Source organism: Dryobates pubescens, chromosome 1, assembly GCF_014839835.1.
Source record: "Dryobates pubescens isolate bDryPub1 chromosome 1, bDryPub1.pri, whole genome shotgun sequence".
Lineage (NCBI taxonomy): Eukaryota > Metazoa > Chordata > Aves > Piciformes > Picidae > Dryobates > Dryobates pubescens.
The window spans coordinates 5174371-5200919 of NC_071612.1; the positions used below are offsets into that span (position 1 = coordinate 5174371).

Consider the following 26549-nt stretch of genomic DNA (forward strand, 5'->3'; position numbering starts at 1 on the left):
AGAGCTGCCCCTGCAGCTGCTAACAAGCAAGTTAAACACTGAATAAGAAAACATGACAATTATTGTTGTTACACTTACACAGTCCCACGGGTATTGTGAAGCCAAGCTTTCGGTTTATCAGGGAACTGAATTTAAATAGTTTTTTTTTTTTTTCCAAGGTGCCAAAAAAGGTGGCAGATAAGGATGCCAAGTTACTATAGTAACCATGAGAAAAGAGGTGATTATCAGCAATACCATACAGGAAAGACAGACTGGATTGTCTTCATTTTACATGTAGCCCTATGTCTTGCCCTAAAATAAGGAAATAACATGGGAAAATAACTTGAATATGAAATGCACTATTATGAAAGAATTATTTTCCAAGCATCTTTTCAGCCTGTGCGAGGTTGTCATTTGACCCAAAGTTTAGAGGATGTGCCCCTAAACACAATACTTTACAGCTGGAGGATATATGAATAATAAAGCATGGGTGTTCGTGCTTTCTCACCTAATAACCACAGCAGCAGAGAGGAAAAATCAATATTGATGTCCTACTGTGTGCTCCTTAGGACAGACTATGTTCTTTGTTTGGCACAATGAGGCTCACATGTACAGACGACACTTGGGTACAAGAGGCAGTACTGCAAGATCAAAGATTACAAAGTCCTAGAGCTGCCTGGAGGAGTCCATGCTGTTGCTCCTATATACCAGCAGGCTGTCTGTGAGCTCCAACTTAATACTGTTGCAGCCCATGGAGATCTAAAGGCTGGAACTTGGTTATTTGGTTGGGCTTTGGAGAAAACCTCAGTAGACAGACCTAAGGCAAAAAAAGTGAGAGAAATGGGGAGAACACAGAAACACACTTCCCTGGGCTGTGGCTAAGAACTGTTTTAAGGATTTCTTACTCATCTGGAACTATCTGCAAGCTGGTTGACTGTGATTTTAGCAACTGGAAACAAAGCAGAGATGCCTGGTCACACCTCACATGTGCAAGGGATATAGAAAGGCCTGAGAGTCTCCAATTGATTGACGTGAGATCTGGTGACTCCAGCAGCTCTCCCAAGCTAATTTCAATGCCTCCATCTTCAATGCACATCTAAGAAACATTAATGAAGCCTTACTACTAAAAATTTCTGTTCCCCAAAATCGTAATCTATGCTGAGTAGAAGTAAATCCCTACAGACAGTTTCATTGACCTGAAATTTTATGCTCAGACACAGGTCTTTTTACCTGTTGGAAAGCACACTCTAGTGAGAATTATGTGATTGTCATGGACTAAAACATTGCACATGAGTGCTAGGAGCAAATTTTGGTGCTCTTCATCACTTGCCATAAATGCTGGCTTTGACAAATTGGCTAAACAAAAAGCATGCTGTGTGCCAGCAGTGCTTTAGTTCTAGGTTCACAGGATGATGATGAAGAAAAACATTGTGAGCAGAACTCACAGGCCTTGTAGCGAAGCATTTTGTGCTGCTCAACTCGCAGGTGTTCACAGCATTACAGCAATCAACACCAGGGATGTTGAAGACATAAAGCTGCTAAATAGAACACAAAGGGCAAGGATCCCAAACTGCTGATTTTGAGAAGGAGGACCTACCTATAAAATACTACTGTGCTACTGACAGGAAAACAGAGTGTATCTGGACTTGCCTCTGAACCTGTCTGGAACAACAGACTTACCCTGAGCCTAGTGTCACTACCCACCTGACTCCTTATCTCATTAAAGGTGGGGATAAAAGCGTGGAGTCTCCAAGGACTCCCCTTTGTCCAGGCTTTGGATGTCCAATGGTACACCTTTGTCTGTGACACATTAGTGATGGCCTTCTGTGAAGCCAGGACAAGCATATCTGCCCAGAGGAGCATTGGCAGACAACCTGCTGGCCCTCTGCAGTCTTCTGCCACATAAATAGAAGGCACCAGTTTGCAGCCAGGATTTTGGAGATATTTTTCTTTTCACCTCCAAAATGAGCAGTTATCTCAGTAGCATCAGTGACCCAGTCTGGATTCACAATGGTGTCCTAGGACATGCAACCACTCCTGTAAGAGATGTGGCTATGAAAGAAAATTTAACACCACATTGTAATATCCCTAGTCACAGACACAAGAGTCTGGTCCTGATCACTCAGTGATGCTAAAAATGAAGTGTGCAAGCATGTACAATCTAGCACCTGGTTTTCAAAGGTCAAAATTATGATTGCATTGAACTTGGCCTTCCAGTATCTGAGGGGGGCCTACAGGAAGGCTGGGGAGGGACTTCTTAGGATATCAGGTAGTGATGGGACTAGGGGGAATGGAATGAAGCTGGAGATGGGGAGATTCAGACTGGATGTGAGGAAGAAATTCTTCACCATGAGAGTGGTGAAGCCCTGGAATGGATTGTCCAGGGAGGTGGTTGAGGTCCCATCCCTGGAGGTGTTTAAGACCAGGCTGGATGAGGCTCTGGCCAGCCTGATCTAGTGTGAGGAGGGGGTTGGAACTAGATGATCCTTGTGGTCCCTTCCAACCCTGACTGATTCTATGATTCTGTGATTCTGTGAACTCTTAAACTGACTGTGGCATTAGCAAGGACAGGTACAAATCCTTCTTGGAGAAACAGGCTAAGGCAGGGTAAGTAAATTATCTCAACAGAGTATCTGTCTTTCTGTGGATTTCAGTGCTACACTTACTCGAATCAATTTGTGATGATATGTTTGTACCTGCCACAGAAGCCAAATACATGGTCTGATCCTATGCCAAGTCACTATTAACAACTGCATTCTCAATTGATTCTAGGATATTCATTAACTGAGATCCATAATTACATATAATTTACAGGCATATCATTTTAAATCACTTGCCAGTGAGCTTAGTAAGCTCACTTTATGACATTCAAATATATTATTCTCAAAAAAGTCACTGAGTAATCAGCTTGCAAATAACTACAGTGGAATAGTAGTGGATATAACCAAGTAGGAACTTAGAGCAAGAATCACCAGAAATGCCTACAGATCACTTTTGCCATGTGATTTTTGACATGCCCTTCAACTATCACAGAATCACAGAATCACCAAGATTGGAAGAGGCCTCAAAGATCATCAAGTCCAACCTGTTACCCAAGACCTCAGGACTACTAAACCATGGCACAACTTCTTTGATTTTCACATAGAACCTTTGAATATTGAATATATTGACTATAAACCTAATAAATAAATTGTCTTATGCTCTCTACAACTACCTGAAGGGGGGTTGTAGTGAGGCAGAGGTTAGTCTCTTCTCCCAGGCAACCAGTACCAGAACAAGAGGACACAGTCTCAGGCTGCGTCAGGGGAGGCTTAGGCTGGAGGTTAGGAGGAAGTTTTACACAGAGAGAGTGATTGCCCACTGGAATGGGCTGCCTGAGGAGGTGGTGAGGTCGCTGTCACTGGGGGTGTTCAGGGCGAGGCTTGACAGAATGCTTGGTTGCATGGTTTAGTTGATTGGGTAGTGTTGGATGATAGGTTGGACACGATGATCTCGAAGGTCTCTTCCAACCTGGTTTATTCTATTCTATTCTATTCTATTCTATTCTATTCTATTCTATTCTATTCTATTCTATTCTATTCTATTCTATTCTATTCTATTCTATTCACAAGGAACTTACATGTTATGTGCTCTCAAACTGCACCAGGGGGAAGTTTAGGCTCACGACGAGGAGAAAGTTCTTCACAGAGAGAGTTGTTAGCTGTTGGAATGGGCTGCCAAGGGAGGTGGTGGAGTCACCATTCCTGGAGGTGTTCAAGAGGGGGTTGGACGTGGCACTTGGTGCCATGGTTTAGTAGTCATGAGGTCTTGGGTGGCAGGTTGCACTTGATGATCTTTGAGGTCTTTTCCAACCTTATTGATTTTGTGACTCTCTGATTCTCCATTGCATTGCAACTTGATAGAGAACTATAAAAAGAAGCCACTATTTACACAATGCATGCATTTGTTTTCAAAACTATTGTTTAATTCAGGTTTTAAGTTACATGAATTATTGAGTTCAGCCACACTTTTCAAGGAGTTATGAGACAACCCTACTCTTGAATACACAATGATGTGACTATGCCAGTTCATAGTACTTCCCAGAATTTGGATCAAAGTAACAGTTCAGACACCGATCATAGAGAAGAGTCAAAACTTCATCTTCTTCAGTGCTGAGTTCATCTTCACCTGTGTCAAGTGGGGAAAGTAAGAATAAATTGCTCTTATTCACTGAGACAATAACATGGAAATACCCTTTTGTCAGCTGTGACAGAATTTTTCTTTGAAGTGTATAATCTTTTGACTTCTGAATTACCTTCAAGATTCACATTTTTACTGTATTTCTGAAGACCTTAGCTAAAAATTCTAAGGTGAAACAATGTCAGTCAGTTTGGCTAACAACAGGACTTTACGAAGTCCAGTGGAGCAATTGACCAGAAGTGCCTTTACTGACAGTGGATCAGAGTCCTCCTAAGTGATATTTTTCTCAATGACCTTCTTAATAATGTTTTAGCAGGAACAAAGACAGTTACTGTGCACTTATGGCCTGTGAAAAATGGAAGAGTTTGAACATCTGATAGCCAACATACCACCTAAATGTCCAGTATAGGGAAATCTGTACAAAAGAGCTTTCAGTAGCAGAGAAGAATATGAGAATACCAAACTCTTTCAGAGAACAAAAATTTTAACCCCAGGTTGTCTAAGGCGATGTGAAATGCAAGAATGTTTTCAGGGAACAGAATGAATCCTTTGCCTAAAAGACACTGATAAAGCCACAGAGACTTTTGTTACAGAAGCATTATATATTGTAGCCCTTTTTCTAAACCTGTCTGTCTGTCATATAAGCTAAGACCTATAGCTTTTTGATAGGAAATAATTCACAGTTGAAAGCAATCTGTATCTTGAATTTCATCATAAATGTTCATCTCCTTCCCAGACTGCTAATACAAACTGAATGCTTTGTGTGCCCTAACACTTCACAGAAAGTAATGGCCTGTTATGCTAACAGCAGCAGTTTCACAGTGCTCAGGAGCTATTTACAGCCCAGGAGCACACAACGATATATAGGTTACATTATCTAGAGGCCAGAAAGTAGGTTGGTGCAGTAAATGCATACAGAAGAAGTGTGTACTTTATCATTTCAGAAGAGATTTCAATTTTGTTTCCTCAGTAGCATTAACAAATGGCATCAGAAAGAAAGTTTCTTATACTGTAACCAAAGGTAAAAAGGTGAAGCTAAATTGTTGCCCTCCCTGCTGTGGGTACTTCATCAGGCCTGTAAGCTAAATGAGGTTAACTGAGATATTTTGTTTGGATAGCTCTTGGGGAACATTATGCAGTGCAGAAGGAAAGCACAGAATTGAAAAGTTGCTCTCTACACTTCAGATCATAGTACGCAAGCAAATGGTATTCATGCCTCATTCCCTCACACAGCCTTTCATTTTCACCTGAAACCATGCTGTTACTGCCACTGAATTCTTCCTTTTATTTGTTTGCCTTTCCTTGCCTATGCATCTCTTCCAAATGATTCTCCAAGCTTAAATCTCCTTCCCTTTTTACCTTGGAACTGACCTTTCAATATACTTCCTGGTTTGATTTAGGGATAAGAAATTCTTCAGACTCATCAGGGCCATACCTCTTTTTCTGTATGCCTTGAATTCATACCGAATCAGAATTATATTGCATTCAGGACTACCTGGATTTATGGCTTTACAGCCATAATTCCCTGTATGTATTTTCCTGTGAAAAAGCAGAAAACTCAGTCCTCTAGATGTATCTTGTTTGTGAAGGTGGGCTTCTTTCTTTTAGAATCTCACAGATGAATTTGAAGGCATTTCTAAAAGTTGCAGCAGATTTCCAATGGCAGCATGGAGTATTCAGTTTGTAACAGCTTAAAAAAACACCAAACCAACATTTGAAAACCTCACTTCTGTTCTTCTACATCCTAAAAAGAAGTGCTAATGAAGTTGCCAATCTTCTACAAGACTCAGCTAACACGCAATGGTTGTGTTAGAAGGGGTCTTCCACTTTCAAATAGAATAGAATAGAATAGAATAGAATAGACCAGGTTGGAAGAGACCTTCAAGATCATCGTGTCCAACCTATCACCCAACACCATCTAATCAACTAAACCATGCAACCAAGCGCCCTATCAAGTCTCCTCCTAAACACCTCCAATAATGGCGACTCCACCACCTCCCTGGGCAGCTCATTCCAATGGGAACACTCTCTCTATGAAGAATTTCTTCCTAACATCCAGACTAAACCTCCCTTGTCGCAGCTTGAGACTGTGTCCTCTTGTTCTGGTGTTGATTGCCTGGGAGAAGAGACCAGCCCCCACCTGTCTGCAACCTCCCTTCAGGTAGTTGTAGAGAGCAATAAGCTCTCCCCTGAGCCTCCTCTTCTCCAGGCTAAGCAACCCAATATTGCACTGTGCACAACCTGACCATGCATAAGAATGAATTGTACACAGCTCACTTTCAAAGACATTTCCTTAGCTGTTTATGCTGTCACTATCCACACTTTTGGGGTTGAAGCTGCTCAGGATTGCATGAAAAAGCCTCTTGGCAGCTTAATTTGGTGAAAGCAGAATCAAAGCTTTTACTCTTAAATCATTGTAAAACGAAACCATGGATAACCCAAGAATAACTTGATTTTAAATGAGAAGTGAAGTATGTGATAGATATTATAGAAGATGAGTAGTTTTTAGTTCTGAGCTGAAGGAAGACCGAAGACAGTACCTCTAAATACCTGCTGTGTTAAATGCAATGCTGCCCCACTGACACCAGGGAAGCTATTGTATTTATGGAGAAAGGCTTTCATTCAAGATGTCTAAACCTGAAAAAGAAGAATGGAGGAGGCAAGCAGCAGCTTTTCCTGATCTCTGAGATACATGTACAAATAACGGTGCTGTAATTTGGATTATGTTAATGCTGTTTACATAGTCACCACAGTGTGGAGAGCTAAAGTACTTCTCCTTTCCACAGACATATATTTTTACTGTGTTTGAGGTATTAATATTAGAAAATGGCTTGTAGCAAATCTCACTTTAAGATAGACAGCTCATATTCTGACCCTGATATAAGTCAGCTGCACTGGATCAGCTGTCAGCAGAAAGGATGCTGAAAAGAACACTGCTAGCATTTTCTCTGATACTGTCCTTGAACATTGAACTACAATGCTCAAATCTGTACTGTACTTGTTTACTGCAGGGTTACCATATGACTGTCATCAACAGCTCTAGTCCAAGAAAGAGAAGCATTGAGTGCTATGGTTCCCAGAGCACTATCTTAACACAAGTAACAACATACAATGAAGTTCCAGGGAATTTATGTCTGCCTTTGTCACTTACTGTGTAAACTATATTGAATGACTTATGAGAAGATTGAAGATTATAGAAGATTGAAGATTATAGAAAGAATTGTCTATAAATCACAAATATCAATGACCACTAAGGAAAAATCATATTCATTTAGACTCATATTTTTGAGTCTAAATTTCTCTCTTGATCACCTTGTGAAACCTGCAGAAGACTACTTCTCATTACATTTCTCTGTTTATGAATGGTTCCAATGTTAAGGAAGGAACTAGAGAGTAAAAAAAAATACTTCCAAGCAATGAATTACTCATTTCCCCCCCAAAATTCTCTCTTAAAATCCAATTTTTAAATATACAGAAATTCTAGCTTTACTGCAGCAAGCCTTGGGGTTCATAATATTAACCAAAAAAGCTCAGACTTATCACAACTTTATACCCAAGATGCCTTAGACTGAAGGATTCCTGTCCCACTCTGTTTAGCTTACTTAGGGCCCTTAACAAAACATATTAGATGATTCTTCAAAGCAAGGCCCTTCCTGACAGCACAACCCTATTTTGCTGCCATAAATAATTACAAATATACATCTATGAAAACATTCCCAGTTTGAGGGGCATAATCCACTCCAGACAGTGAATCACTGAGACGTCTTCCCCCCCCCAGGCAGCCAGAATACACAGGTCAGATTTAAGAGAGTTCACATTGAATTCCCCAGACTTGAAGAAAAATGGAGATATCTTCCCTGCTTTCTAAGACAACCAATAAGAAAAAAGGGCATTTGAAGAAAACAAGGTATTTGTTTTATTCTGTTGTTGACTTTCCTGTTTCAGCTAAGTTCTTTGCCATTCTCTAAGCCAACAGCATTAATATACAAAACCCTGTGACACTTTAGCTGGTAACAATGCTCTTTACTCAGGAAACCACACTGAGATTTCATTTAAGGCTAAACCTAACATTTTGCTTCATAAGGGAAGTATCATGTAAGTGTCACAGTATCACAGTATCACAGTATAACTAAGGTTGGAAGAGACCCCAAGGATCATCGAGTCCAACCTGTCTCCACAGACCCCATGACTAGACCATGGCACCAAGTGCCACGTCCAATCTCCCCTTGAACACCTCCAGGGATGGTGACTCCACCACCTCCCTGGGCAGCCCATTCCAATGACGAATGACTCGCTCAGTGAAGAACTTTCTCCTCACCTCGAGTCTAAACCTCCCCTGGCGCAGCTTGAGACTATGGCCCCTTGTTCTGGTGCTGGTTGCCTGGGAGAAGAGACCAACCCCTTCCTGGCTACAACCACCTTTCAGGCAGTTGTAGAGAGCAATGAGGTCACCCCTGAGCCTTCTCTTTCCCAGGCTAAACAATCCCAGCTCCCTCAGCCTCTCCTCATAGGGCTTGTGCTCAAGGCCTCTCCCCAGCCTTGTTGCCCTTCTCTGGACACGTTCGAGTGTCTTGATGTCCTTCTGAAACTGAGGGGCCCAGAACTGGACACAGTACTCCAGGCGTAGCCTAACCAATGCAGAGTACAGGGGCACAATGACCTCCCTGCTCCTGCTGGCCACACTATTCCTAATGTAGGCCAGGATGCCATTGGTCCTCTTGTCCACCTGGGCACACTGCTGGCTCATGTTTAGGCGGCTGTCGATCAGCACCCCCAGGTCCCTCTCTGTTTGGCAGCTCTCCAGCCACTCTGACCCCAGCCTGTAGCTCTGCATGGGGTTGCTGTGGCCAAAGTGCAGCACCTGGCACTTGGACTTGTTAAATGCCATGCCATTGGACTCTGCCCATCTGTCCAGTCGGTCGAGGTCCCTCTGCATTGTGTCATTGTGCCTCTGACTCAGAATGCTTAGTCTTTGTGTTCTTTCCTTCAGAAGTTTGCCACTCCAAATAGCATAGATTCCTCATTTTAAACAAACCAAACCAAACAAAAAAGAAGCATTTTTTTTTGAGTTAGCCACATTGAGCCAAAACTTTCAGAAACTCTCACTGCATAAGTTAACTCTTCTATCAGAGCAAATAATATGGCATGGAAAATTTTGCTAGCTTGAGCTGAGGCTAATAAATAGGAGAATCTGGAGTCAAAATGCAGCAGTATGGAAAATTGATGGTCAGCACCAGCATTACAGAAACAGCATTTTGAAATGTCTTTCTCTCGAGGTGCTTTTCATTGACTTCATAAATTCCTACCAGGAGTATTCTGTGTTGTTGAAGGTTCAGTGTGCTCTTCCAGATGCTGGCTTCCAGAACTAACAGGGGGACTCAACGTGTTCAACCAGTCCCTGAAAAATATAAACCCAAAATATCATTCATAAAAAGCACATTTGTGTTCCTACTTGTTCTAATTGTTTTTGCCTCTTAAACAGCCAAAAGAGTTGGTTGTCAAGCATGATGAAACAAGACAAGCTGGATCTTATTATTACAAAAATAAACTTTGCAGTTAATAAAATTCTTAAATGTTAAGGCTTTTTTCCATCCTTAGCCTTTTCACCTGTTCTGTCCACACTAAAATCTGTGGTTTAAGTTAGATTTCAGCTGGTATTGCTCTCTCAGCAAAAGGTGTACATGAAGTGTAAGCCATAATCCACAGTTATCCTTTGAAAGCCTATGGGACTCATGAGAGTCTGAGGAATAAACACTTGGGATGAACAGCTTGTGTTTGATGAGAGGCTGTGGGGATCAATTTAATTAAACCCCCTTACCCTCTCTAAGGAAACAGGCTTAAAGACAATCACAAGAGATGTGTTTGGTTACCACTGATTTGGCACTGCTTGGAGTCCCCTGTACCTGGTGACACCGCAAGTAGTGTATCATTCACACTCTGGATGGGTGATGAGTTAGAGATGAGTTTAGACATGAAATGGATGCCACTACCAGTGTGATACCAGCTTGGTGCTCATGAACTGTGGGACAGCTGATTTGCATTACACAATTTAATCTTTCCAGTTTAATTTAACTTACTTTTTCCCCCCTCCTTTTCTCTCCAGTAAAGGCTGAGAGTAATACAGTAGCAGTTTTCTAGTGCTTTTAAGAAGCTGACATTGGATTGAGTCAGGATGTTAATGCTGATACTGGTAAAAAGCTTTGATAGATAAATACATTATGAACATTTGTAACATTTTCTATTATCATAGCATATTTTATGTTACTAATAGATATTTGCAATAGAGCATAACATGACTTTAGCTACTGGCAAGACTGTACAGAGGACTCACCACAGCTGTCACACATCTATCTTGCTTCAGTAAAGAAAAAAAATGTGATGGAGTTTTCATCATAGAGGATGGAGTATGGACCTTCTTCACCTATTCAATTTAATAGGCAATCTGTGTCTCTCCTGGACACTGCTTTGTGATAGCTTTTGAAAATGATTTTTCTGTTATCATACATTCATGTGAAGTTCAATGTTCATTTCACATACACAACTTTATGATACTTTATGTCTTTGACTGTTACAGCTCAAAGAAAGGAAAACAGAACAGGTTTTTTTATTGTTACAGCTTCTTACTGCAAACTGAACTGCAGATTTTGTCACTGAAAAAGCCACTCATGTTATACTATGAATCAGAGAAAGACAGCCTTGGAAAGACACATCTAAGTCACCAAGTGAAGACATTCCTTGTGCAGGTGACCATGTCTTGCAATTCTTTTCAACTAATCTATGTACACTCTGCATATCTGGTGGTTCCTTAAGTTCCCATCTCTCCAACAGTAAAGAGCATTAAAGCTTCATATAATCATTATCTAGACTTAATGTGAGTTAACATCTGAACACAGAATTTGAGGGACCTCAATAAATAATCTCATTTTGACAGATCCAGATCCATCCTTTTTGACCACTGTATTTCACTGCAAGGTTAAGAGGAATGGATGGGAAAAGGGGTCTTTAAATCCCCTTGTTTGCTTCATGCTGATGGGAACAGTGCAGCTCAACAGAGTAAATTCAGCTTGGTTTAGGTTGATTTGACTTATGTCTGATCATGGCTGTTGTCTGTCCAACAGCTGACAAAACCAAATATTAATCATTATTCATGCAAAGTTGTGCTAGAGGCTAGGGAGATTAGCCAGAGTTGTAGAGGTAACTTCAACATCCATGGCTGAATTTTCCAAAGCTTGACAGATTTCTTTACAGTGCCAGATTGTAATTGTCCCAACTCAGTTGTCCAACACCAAGCAAACAGGAAATATACTTCTACTTTCTGAAAAACCCTGATGAGCTCATGTAAGATTTGCTTCTGACAAAGAAATCTGGCAAGGCTCAGTCATGTGTTACACTGCTAAAATATACCAATTGCTTTTTTTTGTTTTGTTGTGTTAGTTTTTCTGCTATTTCTGGACTTGTTACTGATTCCACATCACCTCCTGTTGGCATGTACACATAATCTGGGTTGAATCAGGGGACAACTACCTATCTGCTTGCAGTAAAAATGGAAAAAACTAATTTTATGCCTCAGCAAACAGACCTGCTGGTGTAGAAATCCAGCAAGTAGCACAGCAGATTTTAAGCAAGAGATACTGAATTTTCCATCATTTCAATATGTAAAAATACTCAGAAGTGTTTTTTTACACCATCATAGTATTTTCACACCTATGGCCAACTTTAAAACCAATCCTTCTCTTCTGCTATTCAGATAATGCCAGGGAGAACTGTTGCAACCAATCCACACAGCAATAAGCTTGCCTGGATATTTTGTGTTCAGCTCTCTGTCATTACTCACCATATCTGCATTCCCTGAGTACAGCCAAGCACTCTGTTTACACCAAAGCTTCAAAAGCTTTTAGGAATAACAGTTGAATGCATACTGTGATACTCAGTGGCATGGCAGGATATATTTTCCATTTCTGCCACTGTCATGTGTGGTGTATGCTGCCTCAGAATCAGCCAACATCAGAATCAGCTAACACTAGGATCTGACCATGCTCACAGGATGTGGTCAGATACCACAAATATTATCTGACTCTTACCTGATTCTCTACATTTCCACTGTTAACAATGTCAGCAAAGGCAACCTCTTGGAGAAAATGTGGCAACTTTAGAGAAGGTAAGAAAGAACTACTAGCACTAATCTGATCTCTGCTTCCCAAGCTACCCTTTCTTCCAAATTCACTGGAGCTTTTTTAAGAGACAGTCTGAGATGTCTGAGATCCAGGGAAGAACTAGAATATATCTACCAGGAAGACTGCTGAAGCAGTCACTTAGCTTTGTGAAGATCCCCTCACCTATTCCCTACTACATCTCTTTTGCAGAGTATCTTACTTGCTCGCTTCCTCTAGATTAGCAGTCCTGAATTTTCAGTTATTTACAGATTTGCTGAACTTTGTTAACTTCCTTAAGTTATGTCAGATTACCTCCACACCTAGAGGGGTACACCAACCCCTATATTTGGGTTGTGCTTCATAATGTATTAATGATGTCTGCAGAGTGGGAGTGTTGTTTTGTTTTTAAATACAAATGTTTCCATAGAAAGAAACCTTTCAATAGTGGTTTCAGCAGTGAGGCAAGAACTTAGATAGGCTGTTAATAATAATATTTGTTTGTGGTAGGTACAAAATGCAATCTTACTAATTGAAAACATTCTGAAATTGTTTCAGGTCCTGCCACTATGAATGAATGTCTGTTGTAATTGTGAAGCTGTCTGTCTTCAGTACTTCAAATGCTTCAAACAATTTCAATTTTTGAACACTCTTAAGGATTTTCCATAAATGTGCCACAAAGCAAGAAATATTCAATGCTAATTTATACATCAATAACTGTTTAGTGCTCCTCAGCTCCAGGTGAACACCAGCATCTTTTAAAATGGAGAACTGAGTGCATATACAGAAGAAGAAGCTATATTCTCTGGGAGAGATACAGAGCATTCTGCTACATACAAATGAAGAATTTTTGAGACCAGATTTCAATAAAAACGTTGGAAAATAACATAAATATACATGACTTTGCATGGATTGAAAGCTCTATTTTAAAGAGTATTTCAGGGCAATCTGGCAATACATTGATGATTGAAAAAAATGCAAGCCACGAGCTACATTGCATTATTCTCCCCGAGTGTTATTGTAGTTCCAAAATATCATTAAATCAGCACAAACCAACACTTATCATTTCCTGCACATTTTTCACAGGGAGCTGCATTCTGACTATGAGTAATCTGTTAATATGTTCTTTGCCTCACAATCCGTCAAAGTGACAGATTCATTCCATCCTAATACATAATATCTTCATTTACTGTATGCCCTACTGGAACTTTCTGGTTTTTTTTTTCTTCCTGCTAGCACACTACGATTTAGACAATCACAGCCATATTTGCAGCATGACTTTTTCCTTCCTCCCAACCACTTCAGCAAGTCCAGCCTGCCAAACACCATACTTCCAATGGAGGTAGAGAGACCTCCTTAAAAGGTAATTTATTTTTTTTTATTAGTAACTGAAAAAGAGATTGTAAAAAGCACAAATGCAATTGGGCATGGAAGGCTTGAACCTGCTCTCAAAGCCTTCAATCTGTAAATGTAGTGGCTTAGGTAACAGTCAAGAATAACACAGGAAGTGTGCATTCTACTTATCCAAGATACTCAGATACCATAAGGTGCTATTACAAGTGCGTACAGGATAATCATGCTGACTGGTATTAGATTAAAGTTTGACCTGTTAATGCTATCCCATTTTGCTGTGATAACTTTGTGTAGATTATTAAAAACACACACAGTCATCTGCATGAGTCTAAACATATGAATGACCTGAATTGGGAGATTTGACAGGTTAGTAGTTAATATATTATCACACAGTATCACAGTATCACAGTAACTAAGGTTGGAAGAGACCCCAAGGATCATCAAGTCCAACCTGTCTCCACAGACCTCACGACTAGACCATGGCACCAAGTGCCACGTCCAATCTCCCCTTGAACACCTCCAGGGACGGCGACTCCACCACCTCCCTGGGCAGCCCATTCCAATGACGAATGATTCGCTCAGTGAAGAACTTTCTCCTCACCTCGAGTCTAAACCTCCCCTGGTGCAGCTTGAGACTATGGCCCCTTGTTCTGGTGCTGGTTGCCTGGGAGAAGAGACCAACCCCCTCCTGTCTACAACCACCTTTCAGGTAGTTGTAGAGGGCAATGAGGTCACCTCTGATCCTTCTCTTCTCCAGGCTAAACAATCTCAGCTCCCTCAGCCTCTCCTCATAGGGCTTGTGCTCAAGGCCTCTCACCAGCCTTGTTGCCCTTCTCTGGACACGTTCAAGTGTCTCGATGTCCTTCCTAAACTGAGGGGCCCAGAACTGGACACAGTACTCAAAGTGTGGCCTAACCAATGCAGAGTACAGGGGCACAATGACCTCCCTGCTCCTGCTGGCCACACTATTCCTAATACAGGCCAGGATGCCATTGGCCCTCCTGGCCACCTGGGCACACTGCTGGCTCATGTTTAGGCGGGTGTCAATCAGCACCCCCAGGTCCTTCTGTGTTTGGCAGCTCTCCAGCCACTCTGACCCCAGCCTGTAGCTCTGCATGGGGTTGCCGTGGCCAAAGTGCAGCACCCGGCACTTGGACTTGTTAAATGCCATCCCATTGGACTCTGCCCATCTGTCCAGTCGGTCAAGGTCCCTCTGCAGAGCCTTTCTACCCTCTAACTGACTAACATCTGTTCCCAACTTGGTGTCATCTGCAAACTTGCTGACGACTGACTCAACCCCCTCATCCATATCATCAATGAAGATGTTAAAGAGGATGGGGCCCAGCACTGATCCCTGGGGGACGCCACTGGTGACTGGCCGCCAGCCGGATGTGGCACCTTTCACCACCACTCTCTGGGCTCGGCCCTCCAGCCAGTTCCTAACCCAGCACAGAGTGTTGCGGTCCAAACCACGAGCTGACAGCTTAGCCAGCAGGTTACTGTGGGGGACGGTGTCAAAGGCCTTGCTGAAGTCCAGATAGACCACATCCACAGGCCTCCCCACATCCACCAGACGGATCACCTGATCATAGAAGGAGATCAGGTTGGAGAGGCAGGACCTGCCCTTCCTAAATCCATATTGTTCTATGTAGTCACTGTTATGTAGTTGAATACATGAAACTTCTATCATAGCTTCTGTCCAATGACAGTAACATTGGAATTTACTTAAAGACTAAACCTCTAGTTCATCACCATGTTGGCTTGCTGGCTAGGTTATAATCTCAATGATCACCAGCCATAGAAATGACACTGGTTGAGAAAACCAGCATTTTATAATCTAATCTAAGTCCAATCCTAGCCCTTTCTTTGCTAGTTCTGATGTGTTCCTCAGAAAATCAGCTGTATAAACTGGAAGCACAAGATTTGCAACTGTGCATTAGAATTCCTTCATGTTAATCTAATCTTAACTAAATAAATTCTAATAGTTCCATCAGATCCTCGTTAATCAGCATATTAAATGGATTTCCACATCTGATGAAGTGTCTGTTAGGTAAGGTGTGCTGCCTTTTTCACCTATTTTTACCAATTAAATAAACCACTCATTTAAAATGAAATTATATTCCACCAGTTCAGGAAACACCTGACTCTAGTACCTAATGAGTCTTGCTGCAATTAAAGTAATTCCCTTTCTCCACAGCTAGCCATTACTGGCATCTTACTGTTCTGTGCATCCTGGATGTAGACTGCATCCCATTTAATTTTTAATGGATGATGTGGAGACAGATGGTTTTTAAAAACCTGTGGGGAGACAAGACTCAACAGAGCACTAAATTTAATATCAGACCTGCTAAAGGTGATCCTGTTGAATGTTCCTAGTCTGTGAAAACTACCTTTCTTTTTCAGGCAGCTACAAGGAAAAAAAAAAAGCACCCCAGAAAACTCTTGACCTTTTAGTATATTCATGCAATAAATGGTACAGCATGAAGCTGAAAACTTAATCATCACCATAAAGGGAGCAGTATGCTCTCTCACTTGCATTTTTCAAAAGCATCAAGTTTTGTCAACAACAAAGGTAAAATAACATAAAGGAATCAACCCAAACATTCTTGCAGAGTGATACAGGAATGGCAGGGTGCGGTAGTTCTAGGCTGTAGCTGTAAAATATTCCACAGATCTTGAACAGAAAGGAGTAAAATGTAAATAAATCACCATTGGGTGTGAAAAGGAAGATGATGACCTACCATAAGAATTAGTTTGGTAAACAATCTTTCTCTCTTTTGGCTTCTTTGCTCTGGGAAATACTAACTTTGTGCTTCTGCTGGCTTCTGCTTGACCTTGGCTGCATTGTTTTGGCTTGAATGTGTCCAGAGAAGGGCAACAAGGCTGGGGAGAGGCCTTGAGCACAAGCCCTGTGAGGAGAGGTTGAGGGAGCTGAGATTGTTTAGCCTGGAGAAGAGAAGGATCAGGGGTGACCTCATTGCCCTCTACAACTACCTGAAAGGTGGCTGTAGCCAGGAAGGGGTTGGTCTCTTCTCCCAGGCAACCAGCACCAGAACAAGGGGCCATAGTCTCAAGCTGTGCCGGGAGGTGACTCGAGGTGAGGAGAAAGTTCTTCACTGAGTGAGTCGTTTGTCATTGGAATGTGCTGCCCAGGGAGGTGGTGGAGTCACCACCCCTGGAGGTGTTCAAGAGGAGATTGGACGTGGCACTTGGTGCCATGGTCTAGTCATGAGGTCTGTGGAGACAGGTTGGACTCGATGATCCTTGGGGTCTCTTCCAACCTTAGTTATACTGTGATACTGTGGCTAAGTTCTAACATCCCTCTCTCTGCTCTTTCACTTGTGCCTTTGTGTCTAAGGGGGTAGGGGAGAAGCAGGGAGGGAGAAGCTATCAGCTCCCCTGGTTTTTGGCCAGGGGGTTCTTGTGCTGCTTATAAAATTGTAAATACCTGTAAATATTGTGTATTTTGACACATTCATTGTACTTCATTGTAGGTTGTAGTTTTGCTTGTGAATACAGCTTTGTTTGCTTCCAATCTGAGATGGTCTGGCAAATTTAATGTTGGGGGGAATTTTCAACCCACCACAGAGGAAAGGTTGGGCATGTGAGCCCTTGGAAACCCAGACAGTTTTGCTCTTGTATGCATATGCAACATCAGGCAAGGAGCCTGAATTGTCCGCATTTAAATAAGCTTCCAGTTCAGAGGGAGGATGGAGGAATAAACGTGTGTTTCCTTAGAAGGGAAGCTAGTTAGTGGTAGTAAGCTTTTTCTCTCCAGAAACAGGGACAACACAACCGGTACAGACCTATCTGGAAGCTTGGCCATTCTGTCAGCTACCCTAAAATCCTAAGGCTCTGAGAGCTGTCAGAAGTTGGACTCAGAAGCTGGCTTGGAACCGAAGTTTCTTGTCATCCACAGACACTAGAGATCCCCTGGAGAAACACTGGCAAAGGTCCATAGCAAGAGCTAGCTGAGTACTGAAAGATTCCAACACTCCATGAACAAAGAACCCTGGAGTTACAAGATAACACCCATCCCTCCCTTTCAATCTAAGAAATCTCAGAGGCATGTAAAATATTTTACTGTCTATTCTCCACCTGTACATACAGGCATGGTCAAAGAGCTCTGTTTGAATGGCCCAGGAATATTCAGAAAAGGAATGCAATCAACAAAAAAATGTTCTCTCAGGAAGAAGAAGACATAAACTAACTTACGTTAGCAGAGATGCAACAGTATGTTGGAATGCATTTGCCTGGGTTTATATTCAAACCCTTAGCATATATGCTGTCACATTTTCATGTTCTCAGATAATCATCATCATCATCATCATCAGGTTGGAAGAGACCTTCAAGATCATCACGTCCAACCCCTCAACCAATCCAACCCACCTAAACAACTAGCCCATGGCACCAAGCACCCCATCAAGTCTCCTCCTGAACACCTCCAATGATGATGACTCCACCACCTCCCCAGGCAGCCCATTCCAATGGGCAATCACTCTCTCTGTATAGAACTTCTTCCTAACATCCAACCTAAACCTCCCCTGGCGCAGCCTGAGACTGTGTCCTCTTGTTCTGGTACTGGCTGCCTGGGAGAAGAGACCAACATCTGTCTGTCTACAACCTCCCTTCAGGTAGTTGTAGAGAGCAATAAGGTCACCCCTGATCCTTCTCTTCTCCAGGCTAAGCAACCCCAGCTCCCTCAGCCTCTCCTCATAGGGCTTGTGTTCCAAACCCCTCACCAACTTTGTTGCTCTTCTCTGGACTCGTTCCAGCAAGTCAACATCCTTCCTAAACTGAGGGGCCCAGAACTGGACACAGTACTCGAGGTGCGGCCTAACCAGTGCAGTGTACAGGGGCAGAATGACCTCCCTGCTCCTGCTGGCCACACTGTTCTTGATGCAGGTTCCCACAGATTCCCACAGAAGGGAAAGCCATTAAAAAATTATTTTAGCAAGCTTTTACATGACTACACTTGGTTCTAAACAAGCTTGCTGCAGCTAAGCCTTTTACCATCCCGATTAAAAAATGTAACCTTTTCAATTAGGTGATTCCTGTGTCATTTGCTTCTTTTGTCATGTTCTTTTTCATGCATATTATAGCCTGACAAATGCAGCAGAACTTCACTAATTCAGATTAACGACTGGAAGACCTAGTGCAAATTACTCTATTTTGTGGATGAGTAAAGTAACTGAACAAGTACAATGATAAACTAAAGTACACTTTGTGATACATGGCTCTTGTTCACTTATTTTGACAACTGTTGTGTAATTTTGTGTAATACTTCATAACGTAGCACTGTCTGTCTTGCAGAAGTAATGGAGTTGTATGACTTGATCTTACAATGAATCAAACATACGCTGCTTTGTTTGCAATACTCAAGCTCTAAATGTGCTTCTTTAAGTTATTCTGCCCTTTAAGCCTTTGCTTGGAAAGATGGGAGTCAGACTTACTGTTTCTAAATTTCACAGCAGGCATGTTGGGAGTTCTGGTGAGTCCTAGGAACTGTTATGGCTACATTCCTGCTGCACCATTCTGTAGGTGAGTTTAATCTTGCTGAATCTCTCAAAGGTATAAGGATGTACATCAGCTACTGGAATGTTTGGTTTTCATCTGGGATACATGAGAGTACTCGAATGGTAGTCTCAAAGCTGAACATCCTTTTAATACTTGAGGCTTTGCAGTGGATGTGTTTTTTTGTGCTGGAATTGCCACCAGATGCCATTCCAATGGCAAATTACTCTTTACATGAAGAATTTCTTCCTAACATCCAACCTAAACCTCTCCTGGTGCAGCTTGAGACTGTGTCCTCTTGTTCTGTTGGTGGTTGCCTGGGAGAAGAGACCAACCCCATCTGGCTACAATCTCCCTTCAGATAATTGTAGACAGCAATAAGGTCTCCCCTGAGCCTCCTCTTCTCCAGGCTAAGCAACCCCAGCTCCCTCAGCCTCTCCTCACAGGGCTGTGCTCCAAATCCCTCCCCTGCTTTGTTGTCCTTCTCTGGACACCTTCCAGCAACTCAACATCATTCCTAAACTGATGGGCCCAGAACTGGAGGAAGGAGGCTCAACACTCTCCTCCTGTCCCCACATTGGGTTGTGATCATCCATAAGGTGGGGTGAACTCCAGCACATAAGGCTGAATGGGTAGGGTGTACATCGATTGATGCACATGCACACCTTCCCATACTGGCCTGTCAAGCATGAGCAGTGCTCTGCAGCAGAGCAAAGGAGACAAAGGTGAAGACAATGAGTGAGTGCAGTTTATTTAGTCCAGGTATTTCTGTGCAAGTAGCTGTGACCAAACCCATAGCAGAGGCACAGACAATATTTCAAAACACCATTTTCATTGACTAATTAACTTCTATAGGTTCCAACCATCCTCGGAAAAGTACTCAGCCCCACATATATAGTTTGGGAGGCCTGTTGATTTTAGAGCTGTTCACATATGAAACTCACCATCCACTAAGAAGGACAACATATGAAACTCCAGTTTAACAATTATCTTCATTTGGGAATAAAAACCAGCTTGATCATTCATTCTTTAGTTTATAACCAATAGCCTTTCTCATAAAATGATGCCTGTATTACATGCACAGATCTTATATTCTTGTCCAAGTCAGACAGACATTCATGATCATCAGGTCTCTGTGTCCACAATTCACTACAGGAATATATATATATATATATGTATATATGTATATAAAAACATATAAATAAAGATAAATAATATAAATATAGTAATAATATAAATATATATAGTAATAATATAAATATATATATAGTAATAATATAAATATAGTAATAAATAATATACACTAATATAAATAATATAAATATAGATAAACATATATAAAAACATCTAGAGTTACATGCCTGGGTAAAACCTACTGAAAATCTGGCTGTGTACATTTTGTATGACATCACTTAAGTTAAATATACCTCTTATGAGAGGATATGCAATGAAATGCTGAAATATTGGTGTCCTACTTCAGTGTAGTTTCTGGGCAACAGCTGTTTGAACTTCAGAGGAACAAATTTTATTTGGTAGCTTGGGAAGAGTTGAGTAGGCTGCCATAAAGACAGGTTTCAACTTATTAAAAACCCTCTCTCATATTAAAAAACAATCTGATTATCAGAAATACATTTTCTGGAAAGCATCTGTAGAAATCTATTAATAAAATCAGGCTGAAGTGATCTTTTGCAGAGAGCAGCTCCATAATTTGCAGTTCAGTATGGTTAAAATTCCTCTAGAATATTTGATTTCTTTCAGTATTTCCTTCAGTGAAAATTCCAAACCTTCTAGGACACACCAATATTTTGGAGGACAAATGTTTGCTAAGGAGATGCAGGGTACATCACAATTTCCAGCCCCTGCACTGGTGGAAGAAGCAACATAAATAGCTACAGCTCCCTGCTTGGAGAGAAGAAAGCAATTCTCAAGCTCAGCTTGGACCATCCAGCACATCAGTCAATGGGAAGTGCATATCTAAGACTTGAAACACTGCACGTCACCTTGCTCATCTGGCTCTGTAGCCTCTGCAGTCAGCCTGTCTCCTTTCATTACCTGGTTCTATGCGTTGTGAAGCGGCATGATGTGGAGGTGATTTGTATTGCAGTAGCAATATTCTTGGCAGACTTATGACCTTTACCCAGTGGAACCAATGGAAAATGAGGCTAGCTGGGTGTTTTTATTGACTGCATTTCCATTAGCTTCACAGGTGCTTTCTTTCCTGGCTTGTCCTTTTATCTTATTATGGACAGAAGCAACATTTACTGGACAATAGCTTCCTCATTGCTCTCTTTTCATTTCCCAGAAAATATCACTACCATGCTTTTTAAAGTTACCAGAGACCTGTCAAATTCTTTATCACTCTTTACAACAAACCATTTGTTGTTTCACTACGTGCATCACATAAGTGTGTTCATGCCATGACATTCATAAGCACTGTTCTACACAGAACACACCGATTTTCCAAGTATTCTGTGTTTCCCTACACAGCTGCAGCAGGCTTATCAGAATTAAGGTAGTTTCCAGTTGCTCATGCACTAATTGTTACAATTGGCCTTAAAAACAATTTAGGAATGAAGTTATAGAATTACTATTAATTTTATCTCCCTCTCACTTAGGTATACACCCTCTGTGAAAAATCTTACAGTATCTCCCATTACAAATGAAAGGTAATGATGTGAATAATGGTATTCAAGTCACATCATCTCCAGGTTTTTATATCATGATGCAAACTGACCTCATAATTTTGTCATCTTCGGTATTTACAGCCCAATAATGCTGTTCTGGTGGTTCACAAGGGCTACTGAATTTATGAGGCACTTGCAAGTCAGGTATTTCACAAATACTTTGCATGCATTTCTCCAGAACGGTTTCTAGAGAAGTTTAAGGCTACTGTGTGTGCTGGAGTAAAGTAGCGTAAGAACCAAGTCATAATTTATACTCTCTTGTTTTAAATTCTACCAAAATACAAGTTTTCATTGTGGATCATAATAACTTGATATGATGAGATTATTTATTTTTACAGACAGTGGTCTTTATTCAGGTTTTAGCACATAAAATGTACCAAGAGCCAAAGTGCGTTAGCACATGCATAAAAAACAACTTCATGAACCCTGACTTGACCAATGTATGGGCAAAAAGAAGACAAAAGAATGTGGCTTGCACTAAAATATAGGCAAATCCAGTGCCACTAGAATTATGAAATAAATTCTGGAGTAAAGAATCTGAAGTGTCATTCACAAGGGACCTGATATCTTAACTCTGGGGACTACAGCTAAGTGTCTCCATCTACTTCATCCATTGTAAAAAGTCATAACAATAGATAGATCCTTTGATAACCAGCACCTGAGGCAGAGAGGTTTTCTACAGCACTTTAATTACATATGGAAGGGAACAGGAATCTAGGATTATACTTTAAGTCCAGTAATACATTGTGTGAACTAGGAAACACATGGCTGCATGTTGCAATAACTGATTGATCTGAGTGAACTTGCACAGTTTACATAGAATACATAGAATACACCAGGTTGGAAGAGACCTTCAAGATCATCGCGTCCAACCCCTCAACCAATCCAACACCACCCAAACATCTAACCCATGGCACCAAGCACCCCATCAAGTTTTCTCCTGAACACCTCCAGTGATGGCGACTCCACCACCTCCCCAGGCAGCCCATTCCAATGGGCAATCACTCTTTCTGTATAGAACTTTTCCCTAACATCTAGCCTGAACCTCCCCTGGCGCAGCCTGAGACTGTGTCCTCTTGTCCTGGTACTGGCCGCCTGGGAGAAGAGACCAACATCCGTCTGTCTACAACCTCCCTTCAGGTAGTTGTAGAGAGTAATAAGGTCACCCCTGAGTCTCCTCTTCTCCAGGCTAAGCAACCCCAGCTCCCTCAGCCTCTCCTCATAGGGCTTATGTTCCAAACCCCTCACCAATTTTTTTGCTCTTCTCTGGACTCGTTCCAGCAAGTTCATACTATTCATTGCATAGAATCCAACAAGGCATTTTTTAATCCATAAAAAAATGTGGATGGTAAGTGAGACAAGGTACTGAAAACACCTCTGTGAGGAGAAATGCAGGAGACTTATCCTGCACAATTGACCAGCAGAGTGCTAATGTAAAACGTTTCAGACTGTTGATTAAGAATAAAGAAGTATCTGAAAATGTTCTCTCCTCCTATCCCTCTCAACACACGTACCTTGTCCAGTTAAAACTTGGACAAGCAAAATCCACATGAAGTGAAAGTGAAATAAGACTACTTTTTAAAATAAGTACATCTCTTGTTCAGGCTCTTAAAAAATTGACAGTGATGTTAGGGTTTCACAGTTGCAAGGCAGTTCTGAAACAATTTTGATTGCCTCAAGTTTGATTATTTCTCCCTAGCCTCTCCCTTTGTCTTCATCTCACCTTATATTAAAGTCACGGGGATTTTGTTGCTGATTCCAAACAAAACAGATCAAGCCAAAAACCTGACAGTCAAAATATAGTGGAGACAGGATCCTTTTGAACTGCTGCAGTGTTGTAACACCCACTGCTGACTGGGCTAGCTATTGAGAGAAATCTGTCTAAATAAGAAACATTAAAATGTTTTGTAACAAATGGATTCCCTGACACCTACAGTCATGTATAGAATTCTAATTCTAAGCCTTCAAAGTACAGAGGGAGTTAAGGAGAAAGAAACAGGTGAGAGTGTATGTGTGTCAGATGAGGAGGATTTGCTGAATCATGCATCAAAGCAGACGTAGGAGCAAGGCTTATGTCAGTTACTTTAAATACACAATGGTACATCCAAAGCATATGCAGAATTCAGTTCTGCATTCCAGGACAATGTAGACACACTGCAGACAATGACTAAAATGAGCCACAGCAAAGCCCTCTGAGAGGAGGTTGCAATTGAAAAGGGATTTAAGATTTAATCAAAGAATGTCACATTTAATATTCAGACCACTCTAACTGAATCCTTACTGCCTGAGCTATTAGTGGATCCTTACCGTGGGTTGGAAAGAGAAGGTGGGCTCCGCTCTTTCTGATAGTGATGCTCCTGACTGACAGCCTATGGAAACCAAAAAACAATAGTGAGGAAATAATTTTGCAAATATTTTTTCAGAATGTTTACAAGTATGCAGGAGATCTTCTATGAGCATACACATTTGCAGCTTCTGGTATTAGAATTTTACTCTCTTTTTTCCTTACCTATGAAATTTAAAATGGATATGTATAGCCTAACTGCGCAAAAGTACAACCTAGCCAGTGATTTTTTGTCTAGATGGAAATACATGTGCATTAGGGAGTTGACCATATGGACACTTCTCTGCTGCCTGGGAGAGTGTCAGGGAACTTCAGAGTGGCAAGGGTAGCAAAGTCTTGTCTGACAGAATCATAGAATAGAATCATAGAATCAATAAGGTAGGAGAAGACCTCAAAGATCATCAAGACCTCATGACTACTAAACCATGGCACCAAGTGCCACATCCAATCCCCTCTTGAACACCTCCAGGCACAGTGACTCCACCACCTCCCTGGGCAGCCCATTCCAATGCCTCACAACTCTCTCTTTGAAGAACTTTCTCCTCACCTTGAGCCTAAACTTCCCCTGGTGCAGCTTGAGACTGTGTCTGCTTGTTCTGGTGCTGAAGAGGAGGTCTTATTGCTGTCTGCAACTACCTGAAGGGAGGTTGTAGCCAGGTGGGGGTTGGTTTCTTCTCCTGGGCAACCAGCACCAGACAAGAAGACAGTCTCAAGCTGTGCCAGGGGAGGTTTAGGCTGGATGTTAGGACGAAGTTCTTCAAAGAGAGATTGGCCATTGGAATGGGCTGCCCAGGGAGGTGGTGGAGTCACCATCACTGGAGGTGTTTAGGAAGAGACTGGATGGGGTACTTGGTGCTCTGGTTTAGTTCATTAGATGGTGTTGGATGATAAGTTGGACTCAACGATCTCAAAGGTCTTCTCTTCTCTTCTCTTCTCTTCTCTTCTCTTCTCTTCTCTTCTCTTCTCTTCTCTTCTCTTCTCTTCTCTTCTCTTCTCTTCTCTTCTCATCTGGGCTGTGCATGTACAGGAAGCACAGTGCAGGAATTCAGTAGGATCTGAGCACAGCCAACCTTTCACAAAACTGGCCAAGACTGAGCCAGAGCGAAGAGGGCTAGCAGGCATGGTTTGTCTCTCAGAAGCACCATTAACATTTATCTTAGCAGCCCCAAATAGTTTGCTGAAGCACCTGTGATTGTCTATGGCACTGTCAATCTAACACCTGGATTAAGCTGCTGATGAATAGCTAATGATGGACTGAATGAATATTCATACAAAAGATGGTAATTTTCCACAGCCTTCAAATCTTACCTACCCATTGTAACCATGTGCCCCCAAAGGTTTCAAACTACCTTTGGTTTATGGCACGAAACCCTGTTATTTGCAAGGAAGGTCATCATTCATAAACTGATACAAAAAGATCAAGAATTCAGAAATACATTTTCTCTCAGTATATATGTAGTGCTTCCAGAAGAGAGAGAACCCCCCCTGCCATTATTACACACCTCAAAGGCAATTCTAAACAAATCACTGAAGCAAATGAAAAAGCAGTGAAAATACAACCATGTATTATCAATACTTGTACAATTTAGTAGATGAAATGCTAAAAAGAAATGCTAAACAAAGAAAGCAATTGCTCTTTTTTTTTTTTAACAGAAATCAGCATAAAAATGAGTATGTTCTCATGGTTCCAGGAAGTGAGAAAGGATGTAAAATATATGTTCAGGATGAATGACATCCTAATTACTGCCAAATATGAGTCACTGCCTGGTGGTGAATAGTGCAATTCCCAAATGATGGCTAGTGGAAGACTGAGGATGAGGCAGAAAGTGAATTAGTCAGTCTATGAACCAGAGTATCTGTCTAAATAATTTTTAGTCTTATTTCATAGTAAAGGATAGTCTGCCTCAGTTTTGCAATTTGACTTGATATGAACAGATCCCTTCAGGGATTGTCAAACTGAGCTCTCGGTTGGAATAATTTTGGGTTTAAATATCACTCCTTTTGTCTGTCAGACTTCAGCTCTGCCAGATCATTTTTGTGTTAAGTAGCTTTCTTTTCTGAAGCATCACAAAGGAGGCCAGAAGACCTTCCACAAATGAGATATGGACCTGCACAAGTACCCTTTCAACTGTTTTGCAGATCAAGGCTTATGTGACTGCATTTGTATTTCGGTAGTTGCTTGGGGAACAAGTTAATCTTTCTTTTCTGTGAGTACTCCTTATTTGAGAGACAGATCTTAGTGGTGAGCATAATTTGGAGTCTGCTAATGGAGCATTCTGCCACTACAAGCTTCTAGGATGTATCAAAGAACAATCTAGGAAAATCTTCCTTATCCTTTGCATATCT

General features: G+C 41.4%; 1 protein-coding gene across 1 annotated transcript in view; it reads right to left on the minus strand.

Moving 5' to 3' along the window:
• Positions 1-4036: 4036 nt before the first annotated feature.
• The window catches only part of CFAP20DC (CFAP20 domain containing), a 75171-nt gene continuing 52658 nt past the window's right edge, over positions 4037-26549 (minus strand). The window contains exons 14-16 of the mRNA XM_009905960.2: positions 24167-24228; positions 9465-9556; positions 4037-4146 (exon numbers count right to left, since the gene is read on the minus strand). Of these exons, the coding sequence (XP_009904262.2) occupies positions 4037-4146; positions 9465-9556; positions 24167-24228 (264 nt within the window). The remainder of the gene's footprint in view (positions 4147-9464; positions 9557-24166; positions 24229-26549) is intronic.